This window comes from Cydia strobilella, chromosome 18 (genome assembly GCF_947568885.1).
Source record: "Cydia strobilella chromosome 18, ilCydStro3.1, whole genome shotgun sequence".
NCBI classification, from domain to species: domain Eukaryota; kingdom Metazoa; phylum Arthropoda; class Insecta; order Lepidoptera; family Tortricidae; genus Cydia; species Cydia strobilella.
The window spans coordinates 11218430-11242371 of NC_086058.1; the positions used below are offsets into that span (position 1 = coordinate 11218430).

The 23942-nt window shown below is 36.7% G+C and overlaps 3 protein-coding genes across 4 annotated transcripts; 2 read left to right on the plus strand and 1 right to left on the minus strand.

The window, feature by feature from the left end:
• Positions 1 to 948: 948 nt before the first annotated feature.
• On the minus strand, positions 949 to 5254 carry LOC134749586 (ATP-dependent RNA helicase A-like). Its single transcript, XM_063684587.1, has 4 exons — positions 5126 to 5254; positions 2555 to 2606; positions 1936 to 1986; positions 949 to 1297 (listed from the first exon to the last, which is right to left on the minus strand). Exons 1-4 carry the CDS (start codon positions 5138 to 5140, stop codon positions 957 to 959), a joined length of 459 nt encoding a protein of 152 aa, XP_063540657.1. The 5' UTR covers positions 5141 to 5254; the 3' UTR covers positions 949 to 956.
• Positions 5255 to 13271: 8017 nt separating this feature from the next.
• Positions 13272 to 16783, plus strand: LOC134749547 (uncharacterized). Its single transcript, XM_063684530.1, has 5 exons — positions 13272 to 13412; positions 14204 to 14366; positions 14660 to 14829; positions 15195 to 15373; positions 16673 to 16783. The coding sequence occupies exons 1-5, from the start codon at positions 13386 to 13388 to the stop codon at positions 16731 to 16733; spliced, it is 600 nt and encodes a 199-aa protein (XP_063540600.1). The 5' UTR covers positions 13272 to 13385; the 3' UTR covers positions 16734 to 16783.
• A 2656-nt stretch (positions 16784 to 19439) lies between these two features.
• Positions 19440 to 21231, plus strand: LOC134749297 (spidroin-1-like). 2 transcript variants are annotated; one of them, XM_063684196.1, is made up of 3 exons: positions 19440 to 19674; positions 19797 to 19839; positions 20194 to 21231. In XM_063684196.1, exons 1-3 carry the CDS (start codon positions 19660 to 19662, stop codon positions 21045 to 21047), a joined length of 912 nt encoding a protein of 303 aa, XP_063540266.1. In that variant the 5' UTR covers positions 19440 to 19659; the 3' UTR covers positions 21048 to 21231. The 2 variants fall into 2 exon arrangements, with proteins under 2 accessions (XP_063540266.1, XP_063540264.1); XM_063684194.1 differs by having other exon boundaries at positions 19440 to 19839.
• Positions 21232 to 23942: the final 2711 nt, after the last annotated feature.

Below are 23942 nucleotides of genomic sequence, written 5' to 3' on the forward strand. Positions count from 1 at the left end.
TTTCCCACATAGATTACAATTACAACACTCCTGTATATTAATGATTCTTCTCCATATATATTTAAATCATTGTATTTATTTATCTCACGTTATAACATTAAACTTTAACTTACTATAATTTACCTTTTCCTGATCCTATTCCAAAATTACGAATTACCCGTTATCCCTTATTGTAATCCCTTAATTCCGTTTCCCCGTTTTACTCGTATGGCTGAATACGCCAGGAGCGCGATGCCATTAAAAAAAAAGCGAGATTTGTCAAAATATTTCATTTCGAATAAAACGTCATCTCGACTGATATCAGAATAGAGGTCAAATCAAATTTCTTTGTTTTTCAGATGTTCCAAATTTGAACGAAATAATATTATCGAAATCGATGTTATTATAGTTTGTCAAAGGACTGTCTCATTTCAAACATAGACAGAGAGAATCATACTATCTTTGTCTTACACTAGTACTAGCACCCAATAGAAAAGGATGAGTAGGTATAGTTTTTTGGTTCTTATTTACTGCCAATTTGGTTTGACCAACTATAGTTTGTCAAGGGACTGTCTCATTTCAAACATATAGACTGAGAGAATCATACTATCTTTGTCTTACACTAGTACTAGCACCCAAAAGAAAAGGATAAGTATAGTTTTTTTGTTCCTATTTACTGACAAGATTTGCCTGACCAACTATATATTTAGCAATAATAACATTTTCACAGATAAAAAATTTGCTGTTACAAAACAGTGAAGGCATCATAGAGGTGCATAGAGGGTTTATGATATGTGTGTATATATTAGATAAAAACAATCTGCCGGGTATGATCCTTTTTACAACGTGACCAGGATGATGTAGTAATTTAATAATTAAAAAAATATATTTAATTTCGTAAAATTTATTACTTGTTTGGGAGTCGAACAATATCACAATTAACGTTTTTACGTAAGTACACAATTCAAATAAGGTACTTAATATTTTTGTCCGTATTCTCCGCTACCGTGACTTCCGTGGCTTCCTCCTTGACCTCCATGGCTACCACCTCCAAAACCTCCTTGGCTTCCACCAAAGCCTTCCTGGCCGCCACCGAAACCGCCCTGTCCCTGGCCATATCCACCATCTAGCCCAGAGACTTGATGACTGCCACCATAACCGTCGTAGCTACGGTAGTTGCTGCTGCCGATTCCGAAACCGCGTCCTTGGCTATCGCTGCCAAAACCGCGTCCTTGGTTATCGCTGCCGAAACCGCGTCCTTGGCTATTGCTGCCGAAACCGCTTCCTTGGCTAAATCGACCGGATCCCCCTTGGCTTCCTATTAAAACATGTAATCATGATTAGAGACAAAACGGTTTAAAAGTAAAAATATGCTAGTAGTAATATAGTCATAACAAGGACTCATAACTTTGAATCATGTGATACCTAACATTTAACTATCTTGTCTGCTTAATTAGTCACTTCTAAGGGCCGGTTGTACCATACCGTCTGTCACCGTTTTACCGTTCGCAAAATTTTATTGTATGGAAAGTTTCATAGTTCTCTGTTGCTTGACGTTAATCAGTCTGTTAATTGTGGTTGGTGCAACTGGCCCTAAATGTAATTAACCTTTTCGACGCCGTGTCAAACAAAAAAGCGGTCACTCGGACGCCACGTCACGGAAGTGTCAAAACTGAAATTGAACTTTATGGCCATGCACGTAGGTCTATGTTGCTCTGTGGTCTGTGACGAATAAATTCGTCTTTGGCGTGGGATCTGCGGTGCCGATATATCCGTCATTGGCGTCCAAAAGGTTAAAAAACTTCGTAAAGGCCGATGCATAGCGGCGAATACGTGCACACATGTACGTCTAGTAGACTTGAGTAGATACGAGTGTGTCTTGGCTACATTTGGCTACATGTAGCTATTGGCTTTAAAACTGTAATGAAACCAGCATAAATAGTGAGGAAATCTTACCGTAGCCGCCTTGGCTGCCGCCATAGACGCCGCTTCCCTGGTAATCGTAACCTGTATCGCATAAAGAAAATATTTAGAAAAAACTCGGCCAAGAGCGTGTCAACCTGTCGGGCCATGCTCAGTGTCGGGTTCTGTTGTTGGCTGTACGTCACAAATGTCACAATAGACTAGGTAACTTAAAAAGTATTTAAGCTTATGAACTATGATACTAACTATTAAGGATTAAGAGCAAAGTTGAGTTCTCTCGAGCCTAGAAAACCTCACAACGCAATGCTTGTTGGCGGCTCGGCTTTCGGAAGCAAAAATTTCGTTCGATCGACTTTCAAAAGCTCTTCTTTTTTTTTTTTTTTGGCACATCTGTTCCTCGAATGACAAACATGCACTTACTTTACCTTCTAATAATAGGATAGTATAAGTATGTTAACCCTTAAATGCATAATGATGTATATATGCATCGTATATTTGATGGGCCGTGGCTCAATATGCAGCTATCCAAAATCACATTTATTACTTTTATACAGCATGACACATCTATTTCAATTTATTAAAAAGTTATACAAAAAATCATGCATTTAAGGGTTAATATATGTTTAGGTACTGTGTATCTGTAGGCACTTACCACTACCAGGGGGGTAGGCTAAGGCTGCAGCCACCAGCGTCGTCATGATTATCTGTGTAACAATAAATTGATATTTTACTTCAATATTAAATTTAATTTCGAAATACGTATTTCAATGATAATTGTTTATAAAACTTAAACCTCGTTCGATAGTCAATCGTAAAGAAAATACTGCGGGCGTGCCTGCCTAAAGCTAGACTAATTGTGACGTTTTCAACCAAAAGGTACCACATTGTCGCTTGTTGATAAGGGTGATTTCTGATTGAAGCTATATGGAAATAGCGCCCTACTGACAAGCGACAATAAGTACCCTTTCGGTTGAAAATGGCATTTAAGAAGAACATAAACAAAACAAACGTAAATACAACATCAATATGTATACCAACATGTAACAACAGGCCCTAAGGCAAGTGTACACGCTGATCAGATAAAAATTAATTATTGATTAACGATTATCTCCAAAACAGAGTTAATTAGAATGCCGGTGAGTTTGATAAAGTTACTTAATTTAAGGTCAGGAATGCACCCTTGAAATTAACGGAGTTTAAAAATAATTGGCCAGAGCATTTGTCGGGCCATGCTCAGTGTAGGGTTCCGGAGCTACCATTCTGTCAGAATAGGTAGTAGCCTATTAAACGGGGGCTATTCTATTAGTAAGTATCACCGGTAATACCGAAATATAATATTTTCCCCTCACTAGCTCGGAAAGTTGTCGTTTATCCTTCAATACAAGCGGGGAAAAACGCGTTTTATCCACTAGTGGGGAAAGTAATTTGACCTTGGATGGAGCGTGTTTAAGTAGCTTGACAGATAAAAATGGTTTGAGAATCTAATAAAAAATACCAAATTTAGCTTTATTTAATGATTTTAAGTCATAAACCTTAAAATTCCATAAGAAACGTTTGTTTTTTTTATAATGATGTTAAATATAATTCTGAACGCACAAGTTGGGTCGATGCAATTTCAAAACGCATCGTTGACATTTCATACATCAGAAATGTCAACATTGTGAACAATTTTTTTACTTAAAACCTTTTCTCACCGACTCGCGTAAAAATACACAACTTCCAGAGTTTTCTGTTATAATATCGTAAAGAAATGAGTGATTCCAGTGATGAAGATGATCTAACGCCTCTGGATGTTGCACTTTCCTCGCTATAGTGAGGTGAAAAGTTTTGTGTTACACACGGGCGCAAATGTATTTTACTTCTCGTGTGTTGAAACACTCGCTACGCTCAGGATTCTATTTTAGAACCACTCGCTTCGCTCGTGGTTCACCCATAGAATCCTTTCGCTTGCTCGTGTTTCAATTCTAAACTCGCGGGTAAAATACCCTTGTATAACAAATAACTATTGTTTAGTTGTAAGTACTACATCCTCTGTTTGGTCAGCCTGAGACCTCGCGGATGCGCTCGCGCTGCGGATGAATCTGCGCATGATAACTTGGTTACTGATATAATATGCTTGCGTACTTATTTGTGTAAGTCGCTGCGGGCAAAATAAATAAATAAAAATGTCTATCTACCTACATACAGTTTGTGTCTATTTTGCAAAAACTTAATAAATTAGCACCTAATGTTAAATAACAAATAAAAATGTACTCGTTAATTTAATTAATTCTTAGTAAGTATGTTAACTCATGTAAGTGAATACGGTATTTGACTACTAGTCAAATCAGTTTCTTTTTTCGAACTGTCAAAACGATTTTGCTACTATGGAATTTATATGTAACACTAGCATGTGACGTCACAATCGAATTATCTACTCTTTATATTTTTATACGGGTTTTAAAATAGAAATTGTGTCTAAAAATAACTGCTCTCTACGTTTGTCTATTAATCTGTTGCTGCTTTATTTCATGCATGGTGTGAAATAATTTATTTTAAATACAGTCTATACATACATGTGTTTTGTACATGTTATTTTTGTACGTGTTATTTATTTTTGTACTGTACATGTTTATTTATTTATAAATATTTTTCTTCAAATAATTTACTCCATAAATTGCTGTTTTTGCTGTTTTAATTTTAAGTTAACGATCTTTTCATGAAAGCATTTTGATTTATCCTTTTGTGTAAAGTACTAATAGTATGTCTTTTTCATAAAATAAATAAATCTATCTATCCACCCTCCCTTACCTTAACTACACATTTTTATATGTTATAATCAATTTTAATTGCGTTGGTTACTAAGGTTTATAAGGCCTAGGCCACACTTACGAGAAACTGCGGGAAACGCCGTTGATTACCACGATAATCCCAGGTGGCCGTATGAAAAAAGTCGAATTAACGCGTTTCCCGTTAGTGTGGCCCCTGCATAACATATTCATAAAACTTGTTTTAATTTTAATCATGAAATATTTATAATATTGAAACACAAATCAAAATATTAAATAAAATGATTTGATTTATTCCCAAAGTTGTGCATGAAATATTTTTTTAAATATTTACAAAAACAAACAATTACGTAAATTAGCAATGAGATTCTTCGGGGAAATTTTATGTAAGTATGATTTATTTGTATCTATAATGTCAGTAGTTTTCATTTAGTTAATAAACAATATAAACTCACCAAAAATTTGACCATTTTTATGAGGTATTTATTGACAGTGTGGTCTTTGTCTAATCTTGTTTGGAACTATGCAATTTTAATTTCCACCGTGGCTTAAATACCATCGAAAAGGATTCATCTTAACCTCCAATAATTCCCAATAACGTTGTTTGTTGACGCGTTTAGCTGTAGGTAGACGGGTTTCTTGATAAAAAGAGGTGTATGGTTCTATCTGTACCTTTTGTATTGATTAAGTGGGGGCGTAAAGCCAGGAAATTAGAAAGGAACAAAAGATACGGCGCGCTGCGCGAAAGGAAGAGTTGGCGATTGCGTGGCTTTTATCATTTTACCTGTGGTTTTACCTTAATAACTCTGAAAGTATATTTCAGATTAAAATTTTGCTAGTCAAATCTGGGCACTAGCTATTTTATACTAAAATAATACTTCTATGGTATGCAGGGTAACGATGTACAATTTATTAGAAAACTTCGTAACTGTATTATTTAATAAAGTTGGCATCGGGAGCGAACATTTTCTTTAAATAGTGAACTTGAAAATCTTCTAAGAGGGTTGAGGGGGATTATATCAAGAATATTTTTTTTTAGTTAGAGGCTTGAAACTTCGTAGTTTGTGAAAGACAAATTTCATGCGTTGTATAATTATTAACAAAAGATTTACCGTCCCTACTGATATCTTTTGCTGCATAATGTTCTATGCTCATGTAAAATAGATAACCAACATACAAATCCACGCGTACGAAGTCGCGGGCAACAGCTAGTCCCATTACAAATCTTAAAATAACGTGAACAAAACGCATGATTCTTTTATTTGGCTAATGGCAATGACATAGGCACAAACATGTTATTTTCATTGACCGAATGACCGGGTCACCGCTTTGTTTACAATCTTTTATATTCCAGAGGTACGTAAAGTATTTATGCTCGCTTAATGAAAATAGTCTTGTGGAAGAGTATGGTTTCCTTATATTATTATGAATATTCAATTATTCATTACTGTTATAACCGCAACTAAGTTGTTATTTTTATGACCACATTATTAATTTATGTACTTATTTCCAGGTTGTTTAGTAGATTTCCAAGTAAGTGATGCTATTTACTAGAAAAGTACATATATAGGTATGACATCAGACTTTTTAATAAGAGGTTCTAGATTCCAATTCCAAAATATTTTTTGATGTATTTATGAACCTGAGGTGCATTGAATTGCGGGATAGCATCGAAAACGGGGGAATTATGGGAATTGCAAATATCTACTTAACTAGAAGCACTTTTTATGGTTCCGTACCCAAAGGGTAAAACGGGACCCTATTACTAAGATTCGGCTGTCTGTCTGTCTGTTCGTCTGTCACTAGGCTGTAACTCATGAACCGTGCTAGCTATCACAGTTGAAATTTTCACAGATGATATATTTCTATTGCCGCTATAACAGCAAATACTAAAAACAGAATAAAATAAATATTTAAGTGGGGCTCCCGTACAATAAACGTTTTTTTTTTTTCCCGTTTTTTGCGTAATGGTACGGAACCCTTCGTGCGCGAGTCAGACTCGCACTTGGCCGGTTTTTACAGTAGCAGTAAACAAGATGCCTTAGTAAGCGTAGCGTGTCTTGCCAAAGTATGAAGTGGTGGTTTAGCAGATATTAGCCGTTTTGCAAAACTACCCCGCTTTCGTAATTACCCCAATGCACCTTTATAAATCTTTGTTTATGAAAAGAAGCAAGAAGCAGGAAACGTTTATTATGTGCAAAGAAAACAAAGGTGTGTATAAAGTTTACAATCCGCATTTTGAGTAGGTTCGAACGCCTTATGGTTATTACGAGTGCATCATGTTGATGATGAACCATAGACATAGTAGGTATATACAAGTAGTTATAGACGCGCCACCGAGCGACTGGGGGTAAGAGAAAGAATATTCATATAAAATCTGGGCAGCATAGGATTTTTTCTCTTTCACTCTTATAAATTTCGGTATTTCGCCATCGCCTCCTACCTATGATGCCACCCGGTCGGTGATAAGGACAAAGCATGGCACTATTTTCTCTTTCCTCTTATAGGAATCGCAATAAGACCATCTTTCTTAGTGTATAATGCTGTCCTGTGTTCCCAGGACAGCATTATACACTAATCACTGTTTTGTTATGTGCATGAAACTTTTTAACAAACTATCTAAAACTATAAGAGAACTACCTGTACATAGATTTAGAAATAAATTGATGAAGCTATTGACTGATAAAAGCTATTACAGTGTAAAATATTTCCTTTCTCAAGATATACAGCCAGATTTGTAGTAGTTTCTAGTTTTAAGATTTTTGCATGCTAGTACAACCTGTATAGTACAAATAGCAGAATAAGCAACCAATTGTCACTTACCACCTTAGACACTATTGTACCTACTTATTCTTTGCAAAACAATACTTACTTACTTACTTTCTTTATCAAAGAGTGTCAAGCGAGCTGAGCGCAGTTTTAAAATAATTTTCTTGTTTTTCGATTTTGTGTAATAATTGATACAATTTTTTAAGGTTCGGTAAGGTAAGGCCCTCTATCCTGATTTTTTTTTATCGAGCGAGTGTCACGAAATCATGTTTCGAATCGATAACGTTACTAGAGAACGGCCTTAAGTTTGCTATTCATATTTTTTGGCAACAATATTGTGGTCTAAAAAGCGATACGATTTTTCAAAAACCCTGCATACTGAAACTACTACACCTTAAGGGTCCCCGGCAAGCTCGGTTCTTCAAACAAACGTAGTTATATACGCTCTCATTTTAAAACAAGTAGCTATTCTGCTCTGAAACTTTGTACTTACAATAGGATAAGGTATATCTATGTCTGTAATTAGTTTATGTAGCATGTAGCTTTAGATACCATAGTTAAAAAAATGAAGCGAATTTAAGTTTTTCATACATATCTTGTTTTTGCTCTGTTTCTTTTGTTTTATAAACTGGAGCTATATAAACTAATTATAGACCTAGATATACCTCATGTCATTGTATGTAAAAAGTTTCATTACAATCCAACACGTAGTTTTAAAATGAGAACGAAAATCCGTTTGTATGGGAAGGTGAAATCTAGCCGAGCTTGCCGGGGACTCTTAATATGTATTCTGTTAGCCCTTAATACCTTAAAAGTCGGCAATACAAGTAAGTACGGCAATTACTACTTAGTGATCATAATCCGGTTGTGTAAATTAAATTACTAAACTTGCCATTTTATAATGGCCCTATTAATGTTGCGGAATTTTGCTGTTGCTGCGTTTTTAATTGTATCTTGTTTATAGTTTCTCATCCTTTTATCTACTTACCTGTTACTTATGTATAGAGGCGTTATCTACTTATCCCTATCCCTACTAATATTATAAATGCGAAAGTATAGTATGAATAACTGTTAAACAAAAGGTATTGTTTTCTTTATGCAGTGGTTACTGCTAATAGCCCCGGCATAAGTAACGGGAACAAGCCCGTTCAAAAAGCAAATTCACCATTCTAATTATATGGTTCAAATTCGTACCGTAGGTAAAAACGCACTACCTAGCCCGCAGGTCGCTATCTATAGATACCTACATAATTGTAGTACCTACCTAATACTTAGTCTCTGCCTACTGGATAAAAACTATTCATGTCGTTTCCCGGGCCTCAAAACTATCTCCATAATACATTTTATCTAAATCGGTTTAGCGGTTTAAGCGTGTAGAGGCATCGGACAGTTACTTTCGTATTTTATAATATTAGTAGGGATGAAGTCGCTCCGTCTGTCTTTCACTTTTAAACTACGCAGCAAATTTTTACCTAATGCTGTTTTAATCAATAACTTCGTTAAGGTTTTATGTAAATGATTAGAATCTAGTGTATATTGTGAGACAAATAAATCATATCATATCATCGCATCCATGCGAATCCGGGGCGAGTTGCTAGTGTAGTGATAAATAAATACGAGAAACAAATCAAACAACAATGAACATTTTAAGCAATAATTTATTCACAACGCATCCTTGGAATACAACAAAGTTACTTAACCTAAAATCACTGAATTAGCAAAGTATTTAGATTGCCTTCTATGCTGATTTTGCAACCCTTTGAAAACCCAAGTTATCACACCTTTTTTTTTATTGCTGTACTATTTCTCTATACGTGTGCTAATATTTTTCGTTTTAATAAACCCCTGCTATTCACGAATATCAATAAAACACCAAACTCACACACACTGAAACATACATCACTTACTTACCTACAAATGTAATGTGTATAACATGTGAATAACAAACCAAATTTTTAAAGTCTGACTGCCACTTTATGTTTCAAAGGGATAAGTCCTCATATTAGTCACGAACGCTGGTGGTAGCCACTTCTACGAACAGCATTCTCTTTAGGGTAGTTGTAGTAAGGGTAGTAGGTACCTGTCTTCCTATTATACACTAAATATGGTGGAGGACCATTGTACTTATTACTGTATTTTCCATACCCGTAGTCTACACTCGAACCAGGCCACTGACGTCTGTAGGAACTCCTTTTCGATTTCTTGGCATGTTTAAATATTTTTTGTAAGAGTTGGAGATTGTAGTCCTTTTCATTGAGTGGTCGATGGGCCTTTTTTGTGGTGGTTAGTGAGTTTTTAGAGTCATTTTTGTAGGCCTCAGCTAGGTGAAGAAGGGCGATTATTAAGAGAATCTGTAAAAAAAAAATATTTGTTACTAATAGCTTTCTAGCTCTATATTTTCGGTGGAAGGAGGGTAATTTTGCTAATTGAATAGGTCTGGCCTATATAGAAGCTGCATTGTTAAAATAATTTTACTTTTGAACTGCAACTGGATCGGTGGGTACCTAAACATGTTAAATTTAAGGTCAAAATCATGTCAAATCTCAGGGTCAATGTCAAATGGAAATCAGGTAAAGGCAACTGTTAAAGTCCTTGTTTAAATAATATCAATATTGCACCTCCGTATAAATCTAATTATGAGAATGAAACAAAAACCATACCTTTAATAAAAACCGCTTAAATTGCACCATAGTATCACTATTTAAAATGTCGCCTTGAATAAGTGATCAAAACAGGTAAAACAGAGATGTATCGAAGGCCACTGAAATAGCTTTGAACTTGACTTTCACATTTATACTCCTTTACTTTTCACTGACCTACTTCGTCAGCAGAACATAGAGTCTGTAGAGACGTCTGATTTTTGGAAATTATGCGCAAAAGTCAGGTACAAAGCCGACACCATTGCAGCATTGGTACTAGGGCTTGCAATTTGAATATTCGAATAAGTATGTCGAATATTCCACCTGTTCGAATATTCGACCGCTCAATTTTCGAATATTCGAATATTTTTGTAATCCATACTAATATTATAAATGCGAAAGTGTGTCTGTCTGTCTGTTACCTCTTCACTTAAAGAGATAGTTTGAGCCCCGGGGAAAGACATAGGGTAGTTTTTATCTCAGAAATTATCCTTTAAGGGGGTGAAAAGGGGGGTGGAAGTTTGTATGGGAAATCGATAAAAAGCAGATTGGATAAAAAATAAGCTACCCAAATTACTAACTCTACGCAGACGAAGTCGCGGGCAAAAGCTAGTGTTTAATAATTGAAATGCACGCCTTGACGACCGATCTGGCCTAGTGGGTAGAGTGACCCTGCCTGTGAAGCCGATGGTCCTGGGTTCGAATCCCGGTAAGGCCATTTATTTGTGTGATGAGCACAGACATTTGTTCCTGAGTCATGGGTGTTTTCTATGTATTTAAGTATTTATATATTATATATATCGTTGTCTGAGTACCCATAACACAAGCCTCCTTGGGCTTACCGTGGGACTTAGTCAATCTGTGTAAGAATGTCCTATAATATTTATTTATTTATTTAAATACTACCTAAAGTACCGAATAACTGTTAAGTTAAACATAGCGGCACCGATGAATTTTACTATAAATACAATTAATCTGTTATGCTATAATTTTATGTCAAAAGAATATTTAATTTCTCATCGATATTTTATCATAAAGATTCGACTTTATACATATACATACATAAGTACATGTATACATTAGTACATTAATGGAATTTACCACGAATTTACCAATTTGATAATATTGACAAACACATAAGACAGATGCAGAGGTCATGCTATTATTGTTCGTTTATTTCCTCATGGATTATACGAGTATATTGAACCTTATCACGTGACGTGAGTCAAATTTAGCACTGATGTAAAAATGTAAACAATACTACATTTGATCCGATTCCCCGAAGTAGTTACGATGCTATTTGTTATTTTATAACTTTACCCGATTCTTTTTAATTTCGTCTTTCTCTTTCATCATATTTTTTTTGTTACATCAAAAATATATTATATTTATATTAAGAATGAAACAACGTAGATACATATTTATAGATTACAAACTTTACAAATTACATGAGGTCTACCTCGATGGAAAACCTAAGATGAATATGATTAAATAAGTAAGTAGCAATAAGTAATAATCTCTATATATATATTAACGTAAAAGTCCTGACTAACTGACTGACTGACTCACTTAAATCAACGCCCAGCCCAAACCGTTGGACCTAGAGAGCTGAATTTTTTACAATAGATAGCTTTTATGACGTTAGTATCCACTAAGAAGGGGTTTTTCAAAATTCATCCCCTAAGGTGGTGAAAAAGGGGTTGAAAGTTTGTATGGAGATCATAATTTTTTTCGAGTGCGGGACTTGAAACTTTGTATAAAGGCATATTATTAAAATACTAGAAAAGTAATTTCAGCGTTTTTAAAAATTCATCCCCTAAAGTGGTTAAAAAGGGGTTGAAATTTTGTCGTGGTCCTAATTTAATTTTAAGCTAGGTACTTAAAACTTCATAGAAATATATATAATTAAAAGAGAAAAAAACTTATTTCAACATTATTGAAAATTCATCCCCCAAGGTGGTAAAAATGGGGTTGAAAGTTTGTATGGAGATCAAATATTTAGTGCGGGAATTGAATCTTTGTATAAAGGCATATATTATTAGAATACAAGAAAAGTAATTTAAGCGTTTTTAAATAATCATCCCCCAAAAGGGTTAAAAAGGGGTTCAAAGTGAATCTATTACAAATGCTTTGAAACTTCTTAGAAAGGCATTGTATAAGATTTCAAAAAAGTTATTTCAACGTTCTTAAAAATTCAACCCCTAAAGGGGTTTAAAAGGGGATGTAAGTTTATATGCGGTACAAATTTTCTTTTAGGCTAGGAACTTGAAACTTGGTACAAAGGGCATTATATTAAAATAGACGAAAATTGATTACTTACACCGTTTTTGAAAAGTTTGTATTAATAGTTTAGGGAGCGATTTTTTTTTAAAATAGTGGACTTGTAAATCTTCTAAGAGGGTCGAGAGGTATTATATCGGAAACAATTTTTTTCAGTTAGGGTCTTGAAACTTCGTAGTTTGTGAAAGACAAATTTCATGCGTTGTATAATTATTAACAAATGATTAACCGTCCCTACTGATATTACGGCACACTGCTGCATAATGTTCTATATTATGCTCATGTAGAATATATAACCACCAACATACAAATCCACGCGTACGAAGTTCGGGCAACAGCTAGTTGAATAATAAATTTCGAGCCCTGGTAGCGTTAAGACGAAGTAAAAATACTCCGAATAGGTACTCCACAGATTTACTGGTGAAAATGTAGAACAATTAGCACTCACTTAAAGCGTCGCTCCACTTCCCTAGAGTCGTGACTTAGTTTTATTATTTACCTACCACTTTTGAACATGTCAAAAATAAAAAGGAAACACTATAAAATACACAACTTAAACATTACATTAATATAGACTATAGAGCTTAAAAGTACGAGTATGTACTTAGTAAAAAGAGTATAATTTTGTGGACTTGACCCGCATGTACAATGTACATCGTACATTACAAAATTAGGTACCTAATACCTATTGCCTTCACAAGTAAGTAAGATCCTAAGTGACCATTTTCAAACTTTTAGACTTAAGAGACAAAAAGTGACTAACGGCTTATCTATTGCATTTTGATTATCACAAAGATTAAGAACAACAACATCATTAGATTTCGTCCGGCTGCATTAAAATACCACAAGTCGATTCAAACAGGTATCATCGGAAAACCCATTATTATAACAGGCTTAGATGACATTGCTGCATTTGTTGACAACCTGTTAATTTTGCAATGTCCTCAAATGGAGTAAATACTTAAATGCCCTTCACCTTTGCTGAGGGCAGTAGTTCAGTGTCTGCAGAGGACAGGAAATATCAAAAATGGAGTTTAGACTTTTTATTGTTTCGGTAAGTTTTATTTACCTATATACACTACCGCTCAAAAGTATTTAGGCACCCGCAATTTTCACCATACAATTGTATACAAAAATTGTTTTCAAAATCATATTGTTCGATCGCAGGCAAATGACTCTCTTACATGTTTGATTGAATTTTTATTTAACTAAATATATTAAGCCTCAAATTGTTGCCAAAAACATCCTTTAAAATTTCGAGTTTACGATTTAAAAAACCCTTATGTACTAGTTTATACAAAATAAAACGATTTGGTACTGGAAAACGATTTATGGATTTTTTTACGCATTTGGTAAATAGGCAATGTAGGTATGTACACGAATATTCTGCACATCATTTTGAACCTCGATATGTCTGTTAAATTAAAAAAGTTAACTGCACAAAAAACTGTTACCCGACTGCGACTTAGTGGTATAAATGCTATAATTCTGAAAGTTGATTTTGTATACAATTGTATGGAAAAAATTACGAGTGCCTAAATAGTTATGAGCGGTAGTGTATATGTTTCACCTGGTCTAGTGTCTGTGTATCTTCAAGTTGTAAATGTGCCTATTTATTGGTGATCTATCAGTAAAATCAAAGTAACCGATGGTCTGATGATGGAGCCGGTAGAGTAGACAGTGGAAGCCTTTATTATATTTTAGTTTGTGGTTGGACGTATTTAAACAAATGTTAAATAATTGGGAGGATATAAGATAATTATTGGGGGGTTTCAGTATACTTTATGGAACAGGAAAAACATATTGTAAAGCAATTTTGACTATAATATACGAACTTTATTCTAGCTTGCATGCCTGTGCTGTCTAACACCGCCAGCCCTCGGCAGTATCACTCTACTGAAGGCCGCAGCGGTAGCTAAGGGCGCTGCTTTACTGAAAGCAGCGGCAGTGGCTAAGGGTGCGGCCCTATTAGGCGCGGGGGCGCTTATCAAAGGCGCGGCTATTAAAGGTACCTACGACCTTTTAACTCAGTGTTACTCTAGAATACAATCTAGTGATATATCACTGTGAGTTTTTGTGTTTTGTATTTTGTATGTTGTTATAATTATTTTATAAGATTTTTTTGTATATAATATGATTAATATGTAAAACTGTTTATGAATAAACTATGACTATTACTATGCCTATGACTAGACCAAGATCTTAGGCACTTCTTGTACATAAGTCTTGTAGTGTCTGCCACCTAACCTTTTACGTACTTTGCAATATAGTCTTGATACAAGATGTACTATTTTTTTACAGGAGCAATCAAAGGCGCAGCAGCCAAAGCGGCAACTATCTTGGCAGCAAAGGGCGCCGCAGTGAAGGGCGCACTGGCAATTGCAGCCAAGGCAGCCGACATCGCCGTACATAACCTACCCCCTGTCCAATTACCACGGGTAGTGGTGCAGCCGGTTCCTACGCCAATCGTTGTAAGAATATTAAACTACATAAACAGATAAGCGATCTTTACATCTAGATTCTTTCTAAAGATCTAAAGAAGAGCTATTGGGGGAAACGTCAAATCGGGTGGGATGATTGTTGTAAGTCGATTTGACTCTCTTACTTAATTATTCGGACTTCGGATGCCAATAACACCTACTTAAATTACCTAAATTGGTCGTGCCCTCAACGAGAAGAAGTCTTTTAGTTTTTATAGCGAACGCTGTCAATGAAACCTTCATACTTTTGTGTAAGATTTATATAATTGGGACCTAGCGCCCGTGACCTTAACATGCGAGTGATATTTTTGTTAGGTAATACCTAACTAGAAATATATACCTAATCTGTTCCCTAGATCCCAGCAAACACCATCGCAGTCAGGACGGCCCCCTCTCTCCCCCCGGTGCTGCGCAGCCTCACCTCCCTATTGAGTTCGGCCCACAGTGCCGTGCAGCACAAAATCGACGCTGTCAGCAATGCCCTGCACCCTCCGCGTGTCATCGCCTCACCCATAAGAGCGCCTGTTTTTTACGAGTGAGTATAGTAGATATAGTAGATATAGGTACAATAGTGTAGCGAAGTGTTAGGTCAGCTAGGATATACTGCTTACCATCAGGCGGGCCGTATGCTTGATTGCCACCGACGTGGTATAAAAAATAATAATAAAAGAACACATAGTCGTAGTCGTAGCCCGCTGGAAAGCCTCTCATTCCTGTGGGGTTCCGCTCACAGCGCTGTATTATACGGCGGTTTTGGGAAAATAACCAGACTAATGCGAGTCGGACTCGCCCGCCGAGTGTTCAGTACTTTATAGTATTTGTTGTTATAGCGGCAAGAGAAATACATCATCTCTGAAAATTTCAACTGTCTTGCTGTCACGGTTCATTAGATACAGCCTGGTTACAGACAGACAGACGGACAGGCGGAGTGGAATCTTAGTAATAGGGTCCCGTTTTTACAATTTGGGTACGGAGCCCTAAAAAAGTACCAATAACATCTACTTTTTATGTACATTATATATTTAACAAATCGAAAAAAGAAAAGTAAAAAAACTGGCGAAATTTACCTAAACTATATAACATTTTCTTTTGACCTCAGAAATGAGTGGTTAAAATCTTTTGGGTTTTTCGTGGGCAACTTTATAGGACACACGGACACAGTAATGGCCCTCCTTGCCGCTTGCTCCTAAAATAGATGCCGTCAGTAATTCCAATTCGGGTCTCTGTATCCTAAGGTCGTTTAAATACTTTAAATATCTCCAGAGTGGAATATTTTAAGGTAGTTCTTGTTTATTGAACTTTATCTCAAGTATTCTCAACCCATGATTTATATAGTTTCAGTACCTACAAAGATGAACAAAGTTGAATATTAAGTTCAATCCGAACTTTAAAATCTAAAACGAAAACATACAGTATTTTAACTGATAGCTTCTTATAAGTATACGTTAAATCGACATGATTATCATTTACCATTATCTGTATAAATAAACAACGAAACCAAAACATTACTGAGAAAATATTATCAAAAGGTTAATTTAAAGTAATTCGGGTCAATTCTTGCAAGCTAAATTAGACCCACTTGACCCACTTGTTGGGTGACAATGGAATATTATGGTACCCTCGAGCTGATCTGATGATGGGCATAGGAGGTGGCCATAGGAACTCTGTATTAAAACAACGCAACCTAGTTGTGTTTGGGATTGTTAAAATTGTCACGATGAGTATTAGTTGCACATTGAAAGAAAAGTAAAGTTAGCGATAAAAGCTTGTATCAAAAATGCAATTTTTGATAAAAAAACATTAGGTATATTATCAATGGTGTTTATCGTTACAGAGTCCCGGAACCAGCGCAGTTCTACCCTTTATTCCAGAGGGTCGAGGACGACTGCCTGTGAGGTTGACGCCGCTACACAATGCTATTTATAATGTACTAATAATAAATTAATTAATTACCTACGATTTTATTATTTCTATTCTATAATACACCCAGATGTTTGGGGTGTTTCCAATTTTATTTTCTATGGAGTCAATTTTACGTTGTTACGATATATTTGACCACTTTCTTTTTTACTTTTTTCCATTATTTGATTGACTTTTTTTCCTTTTGTTGTACTATAATCCACTAAGGGCCAGGTGCACCAACAATAAAACGCCACTCAGCAGTTATTACTAGTAAACCAAATCTTGTCAGTAGAAAAAGGCGCGAAATTCTAATTTTCTATGGGACGTTAACCCTTCGCACCTACATATTTTAAATTTGCCGCCTTTTCTACTGACAAGATTCGCTTGCCAACTATAACTATGAAATTTCTCATAAAGAGAACGTTTAAAAACAGATCGTTTAGTAGTGGTTAAAGGGCCATAAATATTTAGAAAATGCCATGCCTCCAAGAACAGTTTAATTATAACTCAATTACACTAATAATGTAATTATTGTTTCGCATCGAATGTGGCAATAGTTCACATCGCAAGCGTCCATACAAGGATGGCTCGTGCATTGGTGCATCCATAATAAATAATCGATGCAACTTTGAACAGTGTTGCTCGTGAATAAGAAACATATGAACATTTGTATAAGGACCGATTGAGCAAAGTTCATGCGACCGATGAAGTGGAAAATTATGAATATTATGATAGAAAAGTACACAGTAGGTATAGTGAATCATTTTTACTCAATAAAGGGTCGATATGCTTTTGATCTCAAAAGGCAAGTGAACTAATAAGATTCGCTCTTTTTAATATGACGGGGAAAACGCTAAGAAGAAGAGGATGGTGTAACATTTTTGGCAATGGCAACATGATCGATGTTAAGTTTTAATTGCCAACTACTTACTCAGTTTACCTAATGTGCACTAGTTAGTCAGTATTTTGTGCAATGAAGGTTTAGTGTGAATTACTACATATTAATTAATTAGTAAATACAATTAATGAATGGATCCTCGAATAGCAATGACACGCGATGAATCCAATTGCCCGCCTAGTGCACCGTGCATTAGGGACCAGTATCTCTACTAGAGAACCACTGATTACCACAGTTTGGTAATGGATTTCATCAGAACAATTTATTTTAAAAATTCTGGAATTAATCAGTAGAGTCAAATGGTCTACTAAACTGTTTGATGCCCTTTAACTGTTTGATTCTGTAGAAACATTTAATTTGGAATCGTTATTTATTCGGTAGGTATGATTTTTTGTTAAGCCCTTCAAGAAAATTTCGGCAAATATGTTGCCGCTATCCACAGCATGATGGGGGAATCAATAAGTATGTAGGTACAACTGTTCGGGGTAGAAGATCTTGGAAGTGACCATTACAAAACAGCAATTAGTCAAAACTAGTTTTCACCAAGACACTTTACGTAAACTAGTTTTACTACTGTTAGAAGTATTAGAACAAATTAAATTATTTTCAGAAAATACTTCAATTTGTTTTTATTTTAAGTAGAAACACTACTATATAAATTATAAACTGAAATAAATGTCATATACTAAGAAAAAGTGACCAAGGCCTCCAGTGCCCCAGGCTAGTTTTACTAGTTTTACTGAAAAGTCCCAGTATAACTTTTAAATTAAAAATTAAAAAACGGGTTTTTACAGTAAAATTTATGTTCGGTGTTACCGATTTACACCACATGCATTTTTATTTCGTAAAACCACCAGTAAACCAGCACTAACTATTCCCGATTATAATTACTTATGATCAAGTTTATAACTGCATTAAATAAATAAAATAAAATAAGCTTAAGTCACGATAAGTATTAGGACAGGTCGCGCAATATTTTGTACGGAACCGGCTATCTAATGCTCGCATTACAAGTATTGTGGGTCGTTTTTGCGTTGTCAAGTATGTAATGAGGAGCCGGACAAGCGGTTTGGAGCCGGAGTTGCATCACCCTTGTGCAAACACGTCACTGCACCTACTGCACTTAATATGCATCGTATTTCACAATCTGATTTATTACTGTTTGGCGGGAATTTAATCATCTGGGATTATGACCTCAGGAAAAATTAGGTTGCATGTTTGTATATGATTAAAGTTATCGGCATGCAAAGTTTAGAATATCATTGAGTTCTGCAGATTAGATTTCTCGTTGAATGGACATATGTACCTAAGTTTTTATATTTTAAATAACGAGTAGCGGAGCGTTGAATGCCTCCAACTATGTGGTCCGATCTGGCAAAAATACAAGTAGGTACCCGATTGAATGGCAGCAGTGCTCGACCGACTGAGATCTTTTGAGGAGACCGATGTTCTGTGCTGTGATTGACGTCTTTTGGGTATGGAGACGAATGTTATAAGTTCACTTGTTACGAAGTGTTTTTAGGGTTCCGTACCCAAAGGGTAAAAACGGGACCCTATTACTAAGACTCCGCTGTCCGTCTGTCACCAGGCTGTATCTCATAATCCTTGATAGCTAGACAGTTGAAATCTTCACAGGTGATGTATTTCTGTTGCCGCTATAACAACAAATACTAAAAAGTACGGAACCCTCGGTGCGGGAGTCCGACTCGCACTTGGCCGGTTTTTTTTTAATTTCTTAGCGAAATACTTTGAAGCAATATTTAGAGAGTTTTTAAAGGAAACTTAGTACATGCGGCCGCGCATCTCGCGCCCGAATAGTGTGTTTCACGCACCACCACCACCGCTGCCCGCCGACACGTTTTTTTCAGTTGCAGTATTCAAATGGGGCGGCATCAGCATTGTAAATGCATGTAAATAATTTTCGGTTCAGTATAAAAGTGTAGGTGTTTGGTGGTAGGCATTACATTCCAAGGTTTGCTTCGGAGGTGTGCTGTAGCGAACTAACAAAACAAAACATAGCGATGTCTCGTTTTACGGTAAGGATTCTTCTGTGGATGATAAAGTGCAGCGACTACCAGTGATTGAGTTCAAATAAAATAAATGATTTGATTTAATGAAAAAATATAGGGTCAAAGTTTATAAAAAAAATGTTTTTCAGATTCTCTTTGTCATCGCTTTGGCGTATGAAGCTTTCGGAGAAGGTGAGTCGAAAATAATTAAGATCTCAAGCTATTCAAAAACTTCCAAAATGTTAATAGATACCTAATAGAGATATAATTATGAGTTTCATTTTCGCTGGTTACATATACCCAAATAAATAACTAGTCTGCGGAAAGAGAAGAGCCGTGTGGAATATATGGGAACCAATATATTCTACGACTCTTCTCTTTCCGCACAAACTATCATGTTTTTGGTAGTAGCTCTATTCCTATATCCTCCTATTCGTCTTACCGCTTTATTGCTGGTTATGTGCTAAAAGAGCCCGGGTTCAGCTTTTGTCAATCTAATTTAGTTGTGGCTTATATTATTTGTAATATATTTTGAATATTTTGTAGGTGTGAAGAAAGACACCGTCGCTACTGATTCCAATGCTGAGCAGTCGGCATATTACGGTTCTATCGCCGGCCACGGCCTAATGGGCGGCGGCCTCTATGGTGGCCAGGCCATTGTCGCCGGAGGCCCCGGCCTCATTAGCGGTGGTGCCCTCGTGGGCAGCGGCCAAGCCCTCAACAATGCTGCTGCCGTTGGTGCGGCTCAACTCAGCGCCATCCAGAACGCTCAGGCCGTCCAGGCCGCTAACATCGCCAACGCGGCCTCCGCCGCTATCCAGGGAGCCCGTGTGACCGAAGGTGCCGCCCGTGCTGGACAAGCCAACGCTATCAACAACGCCAGGGCTTTGGATGCGGCGCGCATCGCCAACTTACAGAGGGCTCAGGCTGCCGCATACGAGAACGCTAGGGCCGTAGAGGCAGCACGCAGCGCTGCTGCTGGAAGCGCTATTGAGGCCGGCCGCGCCGCGGAGGCTGACCGTCTTGCCAACGCCGCCCGCTACCAGGGTCTGGCTATCGCTCAGGCACGCGCCGTGGAAGCAGCTCGCATCGCAAACGCCGCTCGCGCGCAGGCGTCCGCCGTCGCCGCTAGCGCCGCTCAAGCTCAGGCTGTCGCTGATGCGGCCGCCAGACAGGCCCAGGCCGGAGCTCTGCTGCTCGGCGCTGGCGGCGTCGGTGTAGTAGGCGTAGCACCGGTAGCGGTCGGCGGCCTCGGTCTCGCTGGTGGCTCAGTGGCTGTTGGAGGTCCGGCGTACGGCTCTCTCGGCGGACTCGGCGGCTATGGCGGCGGTCTCGTCGCCTATGGCGGCGGCGTCGGCGCCTACGGCGGCGGCTGGGGCGGTGCTGGCAAATGGCACTAAACGGAAAATTTAAACAAAGCTCTTGATTGGACACACACATAGATTCTACATCCATTTCGGCTTTCTCCGTAGAAATGGTTGGCGGCAGATCCCAATACAACACGGTTGGTCATGTAAATATTAATACAAATTTTATCTTGTAAACCTTCGACTACCTACCAATAAATATTACAAAAGCATAGAGTATTCTCGTTGTTATTTCATTAGTCATTACTTGTAACTATCTTGGGATTTGAGCATAAGCGATTTATATAAGTACCTAACTGAACGCACTGCTCTGCATTATTTCATGTAAGCATGATAATGTAGGTGCAAGGTGTGGCCTGTACGAGTAACAAGTTAGTTAGCTAACTGTAAGTACGTCAATTTTAAATCAGCTCTTGAAAGTGGCTCTAATATTTTCAAACTACTATATTAACACCGACGCGTTCAGGCCGCTGCAGTAGTGTCGGAGCAGTAGTGCAGCTGCGGTCGGAAAAGAAATGTTACCTTTATGTCCTTTCTCAGGACTACAACTATCTCTATACCCAATTTCATCTAAATCAGTTCAGCGGTTTAAGCGTGTAAAGGACAAACAGACCGACAGACAGCAAGCGTCACGCTTGCATTTATAATATAAAACCAAATAAAACGAACCCCTAGACTACAATAAGGATAAATAATAAACGGATAACTTCGTATTAGGTAGTTAAATATTTTGAAATTAACCACCGACCACCGATCGCTTCCTTTCCCGATTTCACTTAACATCCTTATACATCGAACTACATATGGCGCGTGGTAGAAATATTGGAAGATATTGTGGATATGAGTTCTTATGTATTATTCGTCCGTCGATATCTCAATGCCGAGGATCGTCAGTCGTAAACCAACAGGACATAAGCTTCTCTTACATAAGTACATGACTCTCTTTACTTAATAGCATAGAGTAACTTATACTAGAGTGGTACTGTCATAGTAAATTTTGTAACCACAGCAAATTCATTGCCATCTATCGACACACTTTAAAACTAAAAATGAAGATTTATAAAAATACGATAAAATGTATTTAAATATGGATAAATGTTTTTTTTTATTTGCATTAATTTTTTTTATGATTTTGGCCCATGTTGTTTCACTGATATGCGTAAAAATTGTAAAATAACAAACGAAACCGTCAACGCCATCTATACGACAGTAGGCCAAAGCTAGTAGCGTCCTCTGATCGAGAGTCAAATTTTCTTGATTTTCGAGGCACGTTTTTTCCTTAGACTGTATCCATCTATTACGGAGTTATATCTATCTTTGTTAATAGTAATAAGTTGTATGGGCGGTAGGTATGGTATGACGTGTTATTAATAGAAACTCACTTAAAACCTAATTATTACTTAGTAAGCTTAAATATTATTACAAAAAAGTTTTCGGAAAGTCCGGAAACCTATGGAGTGAGCGCTCTACGGTTACGTACCTATTTTTCTATGGTACAGCTACATATTAAGTGCAAAGAAAAAGTTCTCTATCCAATGCTAGGTCTCCTTATCGCGGTCATTAAGCTCTATATACTTCATTCCAATTTTTCGTTCAGTATCAGGTTTTGGAGATCGATTATCAGACTTGGAAAAATTACCACCAGTTTCTTAAAATCTGTTGGTCATAATCATAAATCAACCAACTATTTAGTAGTCATTTAGAAATAATTCTTACATTTTTAGTTTTTGTGCAAAATTTATTATAATTTTTTCAAGTGCATTTTAGACCTATGTTCGTGATTTTTTTCTATCGAGCGAAAATCAAAAACTCAGGATTCGAAAAGGCCTCAAGATTGCTAATGAGATTTTTGGCCGCCGTATTGTGAACTAAAAAAGCGCTACGACTTTTCAAAAACTCCGTTCTCTGAGTCTACTGCACCTTAAGCCTTAACTAAGGTAAGTGTCATACTTGTAAGTTGTACTCTGCATCACAGACCATGGTGCTCATCGTCAGTACTTCGGCTCTCGCCGTTGACTACTGAGGTATATCCAATCGCTGTCCTTCTGAAGCTGAAGCATTTTCCTCTGTGGTGCTTCGGGCCATCAACCAGACGCGGGGATACCTTCGGCCTTTGAAGACCTTAGCATTCATGGTCGGACCTTCGACGGTTTGCATGTATACACTTAACTTATCACGGCCAAAGTATTGTACAGAGTTTTCATTTTTGAAATGTGACATGTAGAAATCGTAAGTCTTCGTAAAGACTTAAGACATTATAACCAAAGAGGATATAATAGGATAGAGCGGTACTGTCATAGTAAATTTTGTAGCCACAGTAAATTCACTGCAATCTATCGACAATTCGACACACGATTAAAACTAAAAATGAAGATTTATAAAGATACCATAAAATGTATTTATATATGGATAAATGTTTTTTTTTATTTGCAATACTATAACTAATACTTATACGATAAAATTATGAGTTCTTCAAGTAATAACATTTTTTTATGATTACTTTTGCTATTTTAAAGGAGTAGGAATCGTACGGCTATTGCACTTTTATTTTTGCCGCTTATCTAGTCATAAGATAAAATAAAACTCATAGTCATAAGATAAGTAAATATCTGGGGAAATCCCAATATTCGATACCTTTTGACAAGGCATTTAAAATATTTTTATGAGAGTGACGGGTGAATTATGTACCGAGATCCGAGATATAAACATAATCATATTATTCTCATCTTTATCAATGATTTTCTTAAAACCACGAAATCTAAAACCATATTTTTTGCTGATGATGCAACCATCGTAGTTAGGAGTAAAACAAGTGCGAGTTGGACACGCCGACCGAGGGTTCCGTACTTTTTAATATTTGTTGTTATAGCGGCAACAGAAATACATCATCTGTGAAAATGTCAACTGTTCGCGGTTCATAAGATACAG